This window comes from Suricata suricatta, chromosome 7 (genome assembly GCF_006229205.1).
Source record: "Suricata suricatta isolate VVHF042 chromosome 7, meerkat_22Aug2017_6uvM2_HiC, whole genome shotgun sequence".
In the NCBI taxonomy this organism is placed as follows: domain Eukaryota; kingdom Metazoa; phylum Chordata; class Mammalia; order Carnivora; family Herpestidae; genus Suricata; species Suricata suricatta.
In genome coordinates this window covers 40,004,276-40,015,575 of record NC_043706.1, presented here as the reverse complement: position 1 = coordinate 40,015,575, position 11,300 = coordinate 40,004,276, and the positions used below count along the sequence as shown (strand labels likewise).

The 11,300-nt window shown below is 54.6% G+C and overlaps 2 protein-coding genes across 3 annotated transcripts in view; one reads left to right on the top strand and one right to left on the bottom strand.

Annotated features, from left to right (window-relative positions):
- The window catches only part of CRIP3 (cysteine rich protein 3), a 2,869-nt gene extending 1,940 nt beyond the window's left edge, over positions 1 to 929 (top strand). Inside the window, exons 6-8 of the mRNA XM_029943893.1 lie at positions 106 to 225; positions 321 to 378; positions 553 to 929. Of these exons, the coding sequence (XP_029799753.1) occupies positions 106 to 225; positions 321 to 378; positions 553 to 614 (240 nt within the window). The 3' untranslated portion in view covers positions 615 to 929. The remainder of the gene's footprint in view (positions 1 to 105; positions 226 to 320; positions 379 to 552) is intronic.
- SLC22A7 (solute carrier family 22 member 7) lies at positions 879 to 6,619 on the bottom strand. Of its 2 annotated transcripts, XM_029943891.1 has the most exons (11): positions 6,227 to 6,619; positions 6,119 to 6,124; positions 5,480 to 5,583; positions 5,192 to 5,346; positions 4,900 to 5,068; positions 3,995 to 4,118; positions 3,565 to 3,674; positions 2,874 to 3,088; positions 2,605 to 2,713; positions 2,106 to 2,327; positions 879 to 1,716 (listed from the first exon to the last, which is right to left on the bottom strand). In XM_029943891.1, the coding sequence occupies exons 1-11, from the start codon at positions 6,617 to 6,619 to the stop codon at positions 1,674 to 1,676; spliced, it is 1,650 nt and encodes a 549-aa protein (XP_029799751.1). In that variant the 3' UTR covers positions 879 to 1,673. The 2 variants fall into 2 exon arrangements, with proteins under 2 accessions (XP_029799751.1, XP_029799750.1); XM_029943890.1 differs by lacking the exon at positions 6,119 to 6,124.
- Positions 6,620 to 11,300: the final 4,681 nt, after the last annotated feature.

Genomic DNA, 11,300 nt, shown 5'->3' with positions numbered 1-11,300 from the left:
ACTTCGGTAAGTAATCATGGAAAGCTTGGGGAGGGGGACAGAGGCTGGGCGCCTAAGAGTAGGGAGGTGGGGCAAAGCAGGCAGGTGTCCCTGCCCTGCCCCTAGAACTACCAACTCTCTCTACCACCAGCTGAGAAGGTGATGTCTTTGGGCAGAAATTGGCACCGACCCTGTCTGAGGTGCCAGCGCTGCCGGAAGACCCTTACTGCTGGGAGTCATGCTGAGGTGACCAGGGCAAGGGTGGGTGGTTATGTCGGGAGGAGGAAGGCTGGAGATGGGAAAGAGCCAAGCTGAGATGGCTCTCTCTCTCTATGTCCCAGCATGACGGTGTCCCCTACTGCCACATTCCCTGCTACGGCTACCTGTTCGGCCCCAAAGGTGGGCAGCTGCACCTTAGACAGTAGGCCCAAAGTATGGCATGTGGCCTGTGGGGATGTGTGCACAACTTTCCCTGTGGTCAAACGCACCCCAGACCCCTCCCAATTCCTTTCATCCCTCAGCCCAACACCCCCAGCACCAGGGCCCTTGGTGATGGGGCTCTCTCTCTCTCAGGTGTGAACATTGGTGATGTGGGCTGCTACATCTATGACCCTGTGGAGATAAAATCCAAGTGAGGCGCTCACAGAAGAGGTCACTCCAACTCGGACCTCACACCATTCCCTCCATGGTCCTATGGGAGCTACAGAGTTCTTCAGTCCCCCAGGGGGAAGATGGGCTTCAGGTGGCCTGGGCCTAGCCTCTATGGTAGACCAGACTTTCTCTGCCAATTCCTCCTTTTCCCATGTCTATCTGCTCAGGGGACCTAGGTGACCACATTTTAAAGGGTAGCCTCCTGGCCTTCCCAATCCCTTTCCCTAGCAAATTCTATAACTTCAAGGTACTTATAAAACATGTTTATTTTGGCTTCTTCAATAAACTGTTGGCTCCCATATCTTCAATTCTTCTTTGGGCATGAGACCTAAACAATGGGTTGGAGGATGGGAGGTGTGGGGAGGGGGGATGCATTACTCTGCAAACTACCTGGGAGATACAGGGCCAGCCATGGGAACAAAGCTCTGTTCTCCCGGCACCCGGTCCTGGACAGTTCCCAGCACCACGCAGTGAGTGCACAGCATGCCCACTGGCCCTGTTGGTGCCACAAGTCATCATAGGGCAGTTCCTCCTTTAGCACCATCTCTAGGAGAAGCACATGATTCAACATCTCATTCGAGCATGACAACAGATAGGTCTTGGGGTGAGGTCTGCCATGGGGCTTCATTATCTATTTGAGAGAGGAACAGACTGAAGCCCGGAGAGGGAAAGCTACATGCCCAAAATCACACAGCAAGTTAGTGGCAAAGTTGGGATTAGAACCCAGGGCCAGATTCTGGCTTCCCATCCAGGGCTTATCCCACACCTCCTCACTGCTGCCACGGACCCATGGGGCACCTTTATTTACAGATTCCCCCAGCCATGAGAGGGGTACCAGAATTATCCAGCAGCCCACCGCATTCTAGGAAGTTGCCCAGTTGCTGGAGGCCAAATAGTCAAGACTGGATGAGCACAGAGAAGGGGACATTGGTGGCAACTCCAGCCCTGGGCTTGATGCCCCCTAGCCCCAGACACAGGGCCTGCCTTCTGATCTTCCAGCCCCTGTGGCAGAACTTCTGTGGAGGGCCTGCCCCTGCTACCACTCAGTTCTGGACCTGCTTCATGGGCATCTCTTCCTCCTGAAGCCTGGACAGGGCACTGGGGAAGAAGGAGTCATGAGCACTGGTGGGATTTAGCCCTGGGCCTACCACCCGAGCCTGCCCCATCATGGCTGGCCCGTGCCTCTCCCCAGCTGCTGGTAAACAAACATGTACTCCCTCAAGTGACTCCCACACATGCTTGTGTGCATCCCTGATGTTCAGGCATACCTGAGTGTGCACACATCCACCTCTTCCTGGACGATCTTGGACACCCGCTTACACACACATATACGGACTCGTGTGTACTTCTACACATGCAGTGTACATACCTCAGGTCATACACCCATGAACACTTGCATATATGCACCAGACCTGGTGTCCAGTGTCAGGTGCGGGAGCCCCCATTCCCACATGCACGCCCTCGCGCAGACACACATAGTTCCGGGCACACACCTTCTCTCCACGTCCTGGATGGTCTCTGGCAGCTGTGCCTTCCTTGTCTCTGGTAGCAGGAGAGCAGTGCAGGCAGACAGCAGGGCGATCCCCCCGTAAGCGAGCGTGGGCAGTGACAGCCATACTCCATCCAGCAAGGCCACCAGTGGGGCCAAAGAGCCCCCCAGCCGGCCCACCAGTGCAGTCAGCCCCATCCCTGTCTGTCTGTTCAGAGAGAGGACAGGGGAAGGGGTCGGTGTTCACACCTACTGAGGGTCATGCCTCACAAGGCTCCCATCCTGGGCTGGCAAGCCCTGGTATCCCCTTCTGCCCAGATGGCTAAGAGGGCTGAGGCTTCTCTCGGGTGTGGTCTTCGCACCTGTCCCCAGGCTGGCCCCAAGCCAGCATTCACCAGAGGATGGGACACCCATTCTGACAGGGTGATGTGGAAGGGAAGAGGGTCGGCAGGTCCTACAGACCCTGCCATGTCGGCTCCCCTCACCTGAGCACCGTAGGGTACAACTCCGATGTGAACAGATAGGCAGTGGTGAAGGCAGCTTCAGAAAAACCTTTCCCCATCACTGCCAGAGCGGTCCTCCAAGACCCCTTCTCTGGAGGAAAAGGGGTTCAGGCAGTGAGCGGGCCTCGTGCGAGACCAAGAACTCCCAGGGTGGGAGGGTTTGCAGTAGGGGCCTCAGGGAAAGGGCAGGAGCTCTGGGCCAGGAGGCGTGGCCTCTGCGGGTGGGCGTGGCCTCTGAGGGTGGGGCTCACCCGAGGTCACCAGCAGTCTGCCACCCAAAGCAAGGGCGGCACCCAGCAGCGATCCTGCTTGCGTGAGACGGCGTCCTGCGTGGCGCACCGACACGTAGACCAGCAGCTTGGAGGGCACCTCCACGGCCGCGAACAGCAGCTGCGCTTGGTATACGTTCAGCCCCAGCCCCGAAAGGTCCAGGCTCTGGCCGTAATAGGAGAAATTCACTCCAAACCTGAAAGGGGCCGCGATGCCACTCAGGGCCCCTCCTCTTTGGCCCTGTTGTCCTCTCTTCCTAGGGAGCCTTGGCCTTTTAGAGGGACCACCTCCCCCACCTCCGGAGCCCTCTGCCCACCACCATCCCTGCCCCCATAATCCCCCTGGGAGTGTGCAGCGCGTGCCAATGACCAAAGATTTACCTAATCTTCACAGCAACCTTGTGAGGTAGGAACTAACAGCTTCCGGTTTTGCAGAAAGGGCTCTGAGGCTTGGGGTTAAGTGACCTGTCCAAGGTCTCACAGTAAGGAAGTGGCAGCGCCTGAATTTGAGCCCTGCTTCTGATGCCTGCTCCACCTCGTGATCTTCCAGAGCCCCACCCCCTCAGAGGCTGGTCGTCCTGCTCTGCACAGCTACAGTTCACGTGCCCCTCCAGCTCACACTCTGCACCATTCTGGGGTCTGCCTCTCTGTCCACCTATCTCCCCCTCCTCACCACATCACCATGCAGCATAGTGAGATGTGTCGGAGCCTTGGGGTCCGGAACAGGTCTAGGTAAGAGGGTCTTCGGACCACTCGCTCATTTGTGGCCACTTTGCTCAAGGCCTGGTGGGAGAGGAGGAGAGTTTGTGACATCAGAGTTGGCTGTGGGCCTTAGCTAGGCACGCTGATCTTTCTGGGTCGCTATTCCTCTTCCCTTCTCCAGTAGTGGGAGTGGGAATGCACTGGCACATCTGAGTCAAGGATGTGGCCCCCAGGTAGGACACTCTAAAGAGTTTGGAAACTCTTCACAGGGGACCAGGAGCTTTTCTTGCATGTACAGTGGGCCCCAGGAAGAGGGCGCTGAACACAGGCCACACACACTTATGCACACTCAAGCACACAGGCGCACTTGCATGTGCTCACACACACACATTCACCCTCACCTCCCAGCTCAGGCTGTCTTCACCCACAGGCCGCCCATTGATCCTGGCACAGCGCAGCAGGTACCCGTGGGCCTCCTCCACACGGCCCTGGGTCAGAAGCCAGCGTGCAGACTCAGGCACCCACCTGGGGGACAGCAGGAGGCCCTTCAGGCAGAGTCGGCACCCACAGTCACATCTCCCTCCTGGACACACCACAGCCTGTCAGCCTCCAGGCTCTTGCTCACAAAGCCCCCTCAACCTGGAATATTCTCTCCTGCTCAGACCCTTCTTACCTGACAAACTTTTATTCACCCTTTAAAGCCCAACTTAAAACCCACCTCCTCCCACACTTCCTTGCCCAGGCGTAGGTCCTCCATAGCCTGGGATTCCCTTCTCTGTTCAACGGGATTGGTCTCAATCCCGGCCCCCTGCCTCAGCCACCCACTTCTCCCACAAGTGACAGGAGGGCATAGGATGAAGGAGAGACAGACATCCAGAAATCCGCAAGGGGCATCAAAAGCCAATTCATTTTTGGAAGACAATGAAATGCCCACCTGCCTGGCTTCCTATTGTCCTGCTTGCACTCCCTACCCCTATGCTGGCCCTGTCTCTCCAGTCACTCCCATGTCAGTGTCTATCTGTCCCTCTGAATCTGCCCCTCGGTCCTGGTCTCTGTCACTTGCCATCTCTCACGGATTCTGTTTCTGTGTCTCCGTTGTCTCTCAGTATGTTATTCTGTGTTTCTCTGCTTCTCACGCCCACTGCCATCTTCTTTGTACTGGTCTGTCTCTCTCTTTATGTTTCTCGGTCACTGACTTTTTCTTTCTCTTTATATCTCAGTCTCTCTGTATTCGAATCTCAGCCTCTGATTAGCTCTATCTCTGGTTTCCTCTATCTCCCACTCCGGAGCTGCCCACAGTCCTCACCAGAGGCTGAGGATGCCTGGGGCACAAGGCAGAGTGACAGCCAGCAGAAGCCACCGCCAGTCCCGTATCAGGTACCCGACCAGTGCCAACAGCATTGTACCCCCTGTCCAGAAGGTGCTGCTCAGGACACCAGCCACGGTGCGGTGTCCCACGTCCAGCCATTCCAGTTCTGGGCCAGGGCAGGGGCCGGAGACAGAAAGACAGTTAGCAAGGGCCAGATGAGCTCAGTCTCACCCTTGACAACTGCCTCCCTCCAGTCTTCTGGGCCCTGCCCGTCCTTTGCCTGCCTCACCCAGTGGCATCACGATGATGGTGAAGCCAGCCAGAGCTGTGCCAGTGAGGGTGCGGGTGATGACAAACATGATGTAACTGACCGAGGCTGCAGACGCCAGGCCTAGCATCAGGGAACTCACATAGGCCACCAGCAGTAGGCGGCGCCGCCCAAACCTGCGCAGGGGTTGTGCAGGTCAGCTCCCTGTAGAGGGGAGGTCCCACGACAGAGGTAGACCAGGCCCACACCCCAACTAGTGGGAGAGCGTTCCCCACCCTGCTCCCTTACTGCCCCCCCACTGCACCCCACCTGTCAGACAGATATCCGAAGGCCACAGCCCCCACAAGCACGCCAGCAAAGAAGAAGGTGGACGTGGCTTTGTTCAGGCCTTTCTGCTCACACACCAGGTCCCACTGCAGGGACAGACAGGGAGGGGCCTCTCATGGGTACCGACCCTCTCTAGCTAGCACCAACCCCCACCCCACCCCACCCCCGGCCTCCAGACTCTCGGGCCTCCTGAGGTCAACTGTTCCATCTTGGTACCTCCATGTCGGATAATAAACCCTCAACTATTCACACCAACCTGAGGGGTAAGAGATTTTGCCCCTCCCCAATTCTGTAGCCTCAGCTTCTTTCCATGGAGGGTCTTGACCTTGACAATAGGTCCACTCCTCTCTCGAGAGACTCTGTCCCCATCTGCACTCACCTTCCAGATGGATTATGTAAAGCCCAGACCTGGGGCCAAAAAGAAGGGAAAGAAGGAGGCCTCTACTGTGTCTCCTCTTCCTACTGCAGAAACTCTGCTCAGCTCTCCCCCAGCTCCTCAGAGCCATCTTAGCCCTGACCTGCCTTAATCACTTCCTAACTGGTAATACCTCTGGTGTAAGGGCTCCTTACTACTGAGTTCAGTGCTTTAAATTCATAGACCCCCATCTTCAAATAGGTAACCTGAGACTCTAAAAGGCAAAGTAACGTGTCTAATGCCCACATCGTAGTCACCCAGGGCGGTGGCCGGCCCATCCCACTCACGTGTCCCTCAATCTCCTGCTCGGGTACCTCGGTTGCAATGGTGGAGGAGAACTCCGAGCGGTCGTACTCCCAGCCCTGAGGGCAGGGCATTGTGGAGGGCTCACCCTCCAGCGGCCCAGGGCTCTGACCCGCTCCCCACAGCGTGCTGTTAGGGAGGGCCTGGGAGTGGGTGAAGTAGAGGCAGGAGCTGAGGGTGCCATCAGGCTCCTGGGGCAGGCGGGCCTCCAGCCATGCATCCCGGTGGCTGAAGTTGGCAGGAGCACCAGGCAGGGCACAGCGGTGGGCAGGTACGGCAGCCAGGAAGATGGGCAGGAGGAAGTGCATGGGCAGCAGCACGCGGGGCAGGGCCAGCAGTGCCACGTTCCGCAGTTGGAAAGGCCCAAAGCCGCCCACCTCATCTAGCAGCTCTTCAAACTTCATGCCGCCTGCCCACCAACCCACCCACGGACCGGTCTCAGTGCGGGCTTCCTCTGTAGGGTCCAGAGCAGCACAGTCCACCCACGGCTTGGACCCTTGGACTCTGGAGGCGGAGCAATTGGACTGATGAGCAGAAAGAAGCCTGCAGTCAGAATCCAGCCCTCAGGGGCTGGGCGGGACCGAGCCCTCCCTGGTCACCAGGTCTCCAGGGATCCCTGCCTGTTTGGCCCAGTGCCTGGGTGAGGGACTGCCATCCATTCAGAGGTCACTGGCTCCGAGGCTCTGGGACCAAGTGGGGTAGCCTCAAGTTGCCATGATGGGGTAGCTGGGTGTGCAGGAAGTGAGCCCCTAGTCCCAGGATCAGCAGAGCTCCCAGGGGCCCTAAGAGGAGGAGGCCTGGTGTCAACTCTCCTGCGATGCCCTTTGTCCTGTGAAGATTTAGGTCAGCCTTACATATTGAAGCCACAGCTTGGCTGGGGCCTCAGGATTCAAGACTGAGAGCCAGGCCCTAACCAGGTGAAGAGTTCTTCTGCTGAGCCACAAAGCCTCCCTATACCCTTAAGCCCCCACCTAGAACTTCCGCCCTCGCCTGAGACGCACCAGGAACTGCCCTGGGCAGCCTGGTCCACCTGGGCAATCCCAGACTCACCACCCTCCCACTTCCCAAACACATAGTCCCTCCCACCTCCCCCCTGCCCTTATTTTCAGGCGTGTCCCCTTGGGGGATTGAGTGAGCCAGGAAAGAGAAGTTTTGCCAAGGTCCCACCAGAGGTAACTGCAATGCCTAAGACTCAGGATTTGTCTGACCTTCCCCCACTCAGTTCCCATTCGTGGTGCCTGCAGCAAAAGCATAGCAGAGGCAGCAATATCAGTTTTATTCTCATCTGCTTCTCCAAAGTCAGGATTGGCAGAGCTGGGGGGTTGTCAGAGTTTTTCCAGAGCTCCAGATTTCTAAGTAAATAGGCTTCTAAAGGGCCAAACCTAGAAAAAAGTTTGAAAACCACGAATTTAATGTAGCTCTCCCTTTGAACGGCTAAGGAAATGGTGGTGGGGAGCCGGGCAGTGGTGGGGGGCGGGTGGGACTTGCTGGGGCCACACAGTGACCCGGCAGCAGAACTGGAGAGAGGACCGGGATCCCTGCCTCTGCCCAGGCCTTTGACCTGCTGCACTGGGGGTGTCCATGTGCACCATGTGCTCCCTGAGAAAGCTCTGGGAAAGGAACTAACTCACTGACGTGGTGTGTGGAAAGGGTGGTGCTAATAGCCTGGGCGCGTGGGAGCAAGGATAGTATCTAATGGCCATGACAGGAGGTGATAGCAGTAAGATGACCTAAGCATTCTGCAGAGTATAAAGCTGCCTCCACCACAGCCCCGGCCCGCAGGGAGCACGCCGTCTAGCAGGAGGGTTAGACAAGGTGAACAAGGCTTCCTGCCTGCAGTGGCTCTGGTCTCAGGCCACGCTCCGCACACCTGCCACAGCAGACACTCAGAAACACCTGGCTGACAGGGCAGTGTCCCAGGGCGAGGCTCCCACTGCGGAGGGTGAAAGTCCAGCTTCTTCATTTGGCCTGCGTGATTTCCCACCCAGGACAGGCCCTTTCCCTCCAGCTTCCCAGACACTCCAGCCAGTTGGCGCCACCTCACACCTCAGAGCAGTCCCCTGGGCAGCGTGGCCTCGCTCCTATTCACCTGGCGGAGGCCCAAGCTGCCCTGGAGACCAGCTCAGCTCTTACCTACATGTGACCTCTACCTTGTTTGTTCCTCCCTCATAATCATATTGTTTATATAAAAATATAAAATATTGAGGCACCTGGCAGGCTCGGATAGTAAAGCATGCAACTCTTTTTCATTTATAGTTTTTTTTTAAATTAATAGTTTATTACCAATTTGGTTTCCATATAACACCCAGTGGTCTTCCCCACAAGTGCCCCCCTCCATGACCATCACTCTCCCTTCCTCTTCCCCCCTCCCTCTTCAGCCCTCAGTTTGTTCTCAGGATTCAAAGGTCTCTCATGAGGTCCTCACTCCCTCTCCCCAACTTTTTCCCCCCCCTTTCCTTTTCCCATGGTCCCCTGTTAGTTTCTCCTGTTAAACCTGTGAGTGACAACATATGGTTGTCTGCCTGACTTATTTCACTTAGCAGAGCATGCAACTCTTGATCTCAGGACTGTGAGTTCAAGTCCATGTTGGGCATGGAGCCTATTTAAATAAGTAAACAAACAAACAAACAAATAAATAACCACAACCATTTGCAGCTCCAAGAGCTAAGTCCTGCAGGCATCTTACCTCCATGGTTCATAGGGAATTCTCTGAAGTTTTCATAACCAAAGGAAACAGCCAATGAGGCCAAGCCTTGGCATCAGCTGTGGTGCCTTTTCTTTTGGCTCCACAATGGGAATTTCTCTGCTGCCTTAACATGAGAAAGCGCTGCTAGTCAGATAGTGGTTACCTCTCCCTCTTTGCACTGGTTCCTAGGAAACGCAGACCTAAATCTTTCTACAGACAGTGACTTGGTATTGATTGTACTCCTGCCTTCATCTTATTCCCCGCTTCCACCCCATATGACAACTCCGCCATCTGATATCATCAAGGAGTGGTGGTGACAGTGACCATGATGTTTGGTGGCAGATGATGGAAATAGACAGGCAAGGTTCGAAATGCCAAGGGTCTGACCAGAGGGCAGATCAGCTCTAAATCACCAGTTAAGAGTTGGTTTTGATTAAATTGTTAACCTACCTCATCCTCTCCAACCTGGGAATCCATACTTGAGTCCAGGGGCCAAGATGGAGGAAACATTCATTTATACCAAACTAGATGCAAAGGAAAAATAGCACTGGAAAAATAGCAACTCCTTCATTGAAATTATTCCTAAAACTGTTAGAGGATTTGGGGAAGAATAAGTTCCCCACTTAAGATTGCCTACAATACAGATTCCTTACACTTTAAGACTTCTTACTCTTTTGCCCCTCTCTACACTGAGTGGCCTCAGAAGACCTTCCCTTCTTAGTGGGGGCTTCCTTGACCATTAACCATTGCTACAACCCATGTAATTATTTCATACATTGATGATGCTGGTAATGATGGTGGAATTCTAACTGATGGAATCTCCATTTAATGATAAGTATGGTAATGGGATGGTGTAATAGTGATCAAGTGGGAATACTGATGGTAAAGTGATGGTGATGTGGGTGATGGAGGTGATGGGAGTAAGGGTGAGGTGTATGGGGCTAGGACAATGGTAATAGTGATGTGGTTATGAAGGCAGTGGTGGTGAAAGGGTTATATTGTAGATGATACTGATGGTGGTGGTGGTGGTGCAGTGGTAGTAATGGTAGTGATGGTTATGGTGGTGGTATTAATGGTGGAGGAGGTGATGGGGGAGGTGGCTATGGTGATGGTAGTAATAGTGGTGGAGGTGATGGTAGAGATGGTGATGGTTGCGGTGGTCATGATGAAGATTTGTAGGATCCCTGAGAGCAAGAATCTTACCTCCCTTGTTAATCACTATGTCATCAGAAGCTGGTAATGTTGATGGTAATGGTGGTGATGGAGCCTAGTTTGGGAGTAGGGTATCTGTGATTTGAGGAACGATGGTCCTGGTAATAGAGTTAGAGGTGGGTAATGGAGATAGAGGTAGTACTTGTGGTAAACCTGATGGTGGTGGTAATGGGTGACGTTATGCCACTTTGAGTTTAAAGGTACATGGGATGAGAAGGATGCATAAAATGCCACTTGGAGTTGATGAACATGTGTCCCTTTTAACCCCACATTCCCGTGACCATGCAGCCTCCCCTCCCCCATCATCATGAGCTTTGCTGAGGACTTAGAAGGCCATCTTGCCCATCTTTCAGTCTTGGTCTGGCCTGGACTCCTGATTAGCCAGTGGGGAAATCTCAGCAGGCCCCAGTGTCTGATGAGCAGAGGCACGGCACCTCCATTCTCCTACCCTCTTTTCTCTAGGGTATACCCAAGGGACCTCTCTCTACTAACAAAGTCCTCCCCAATGTCTTTGATCTTATGGCTCCTCTCTAGCCTCTGACCGAACAGCCTCAATGAAGCCACTTATTTCTCTGTGTCCATATCCTCAGAGCTCTCTGGGCCATAGGGCAGAAAAGAGAAATATCTTTCTTGGAAAGTGGGGAGAAGGCTGGCCAGGAGCTGGACAGGTCCTCCGCCATGGAGCATCAGGAAGGCTGTTGTGTTGGGCCTCAAGAGGGGAGTGTGCCCAGCAGGTCTCAGGCTTGGGGAATGGGGACAAGCTGTCCTCCTTGGCAAGATCTACCCTCACCTCAGGTTCCACCACCTTTCACTCCACTCTCTACTTCTCAGTTCACACCACTAACCACCACCCTGAACCACATGCAGTTCTCACACCTCCACACTGGCCCACGCTGCTCCCTCTGCCAGGAACGTCCTCTCCTCGTCATCTGGCCAACTTCAGGTTGTCCTTCAAAATTCGGTCTAAGAATCATATCCATCTGGAGCCCTTCCTTGAAGCGCCCAGTCTGGGCTAGGAGTCTTTGCCTGAGTGCACATAACACATGTTAGGTGAAAGCTGAGGGCCCACTATGCTTTGCCTCAATTCTCAGAAAATGCCCCATATCTGGCATAGCTTCTGGTACATGCGGAGCTCAGCAATGGCCTGAAGTATTAGTTGAATTAATGAATGATTGAAAGAATGTTAA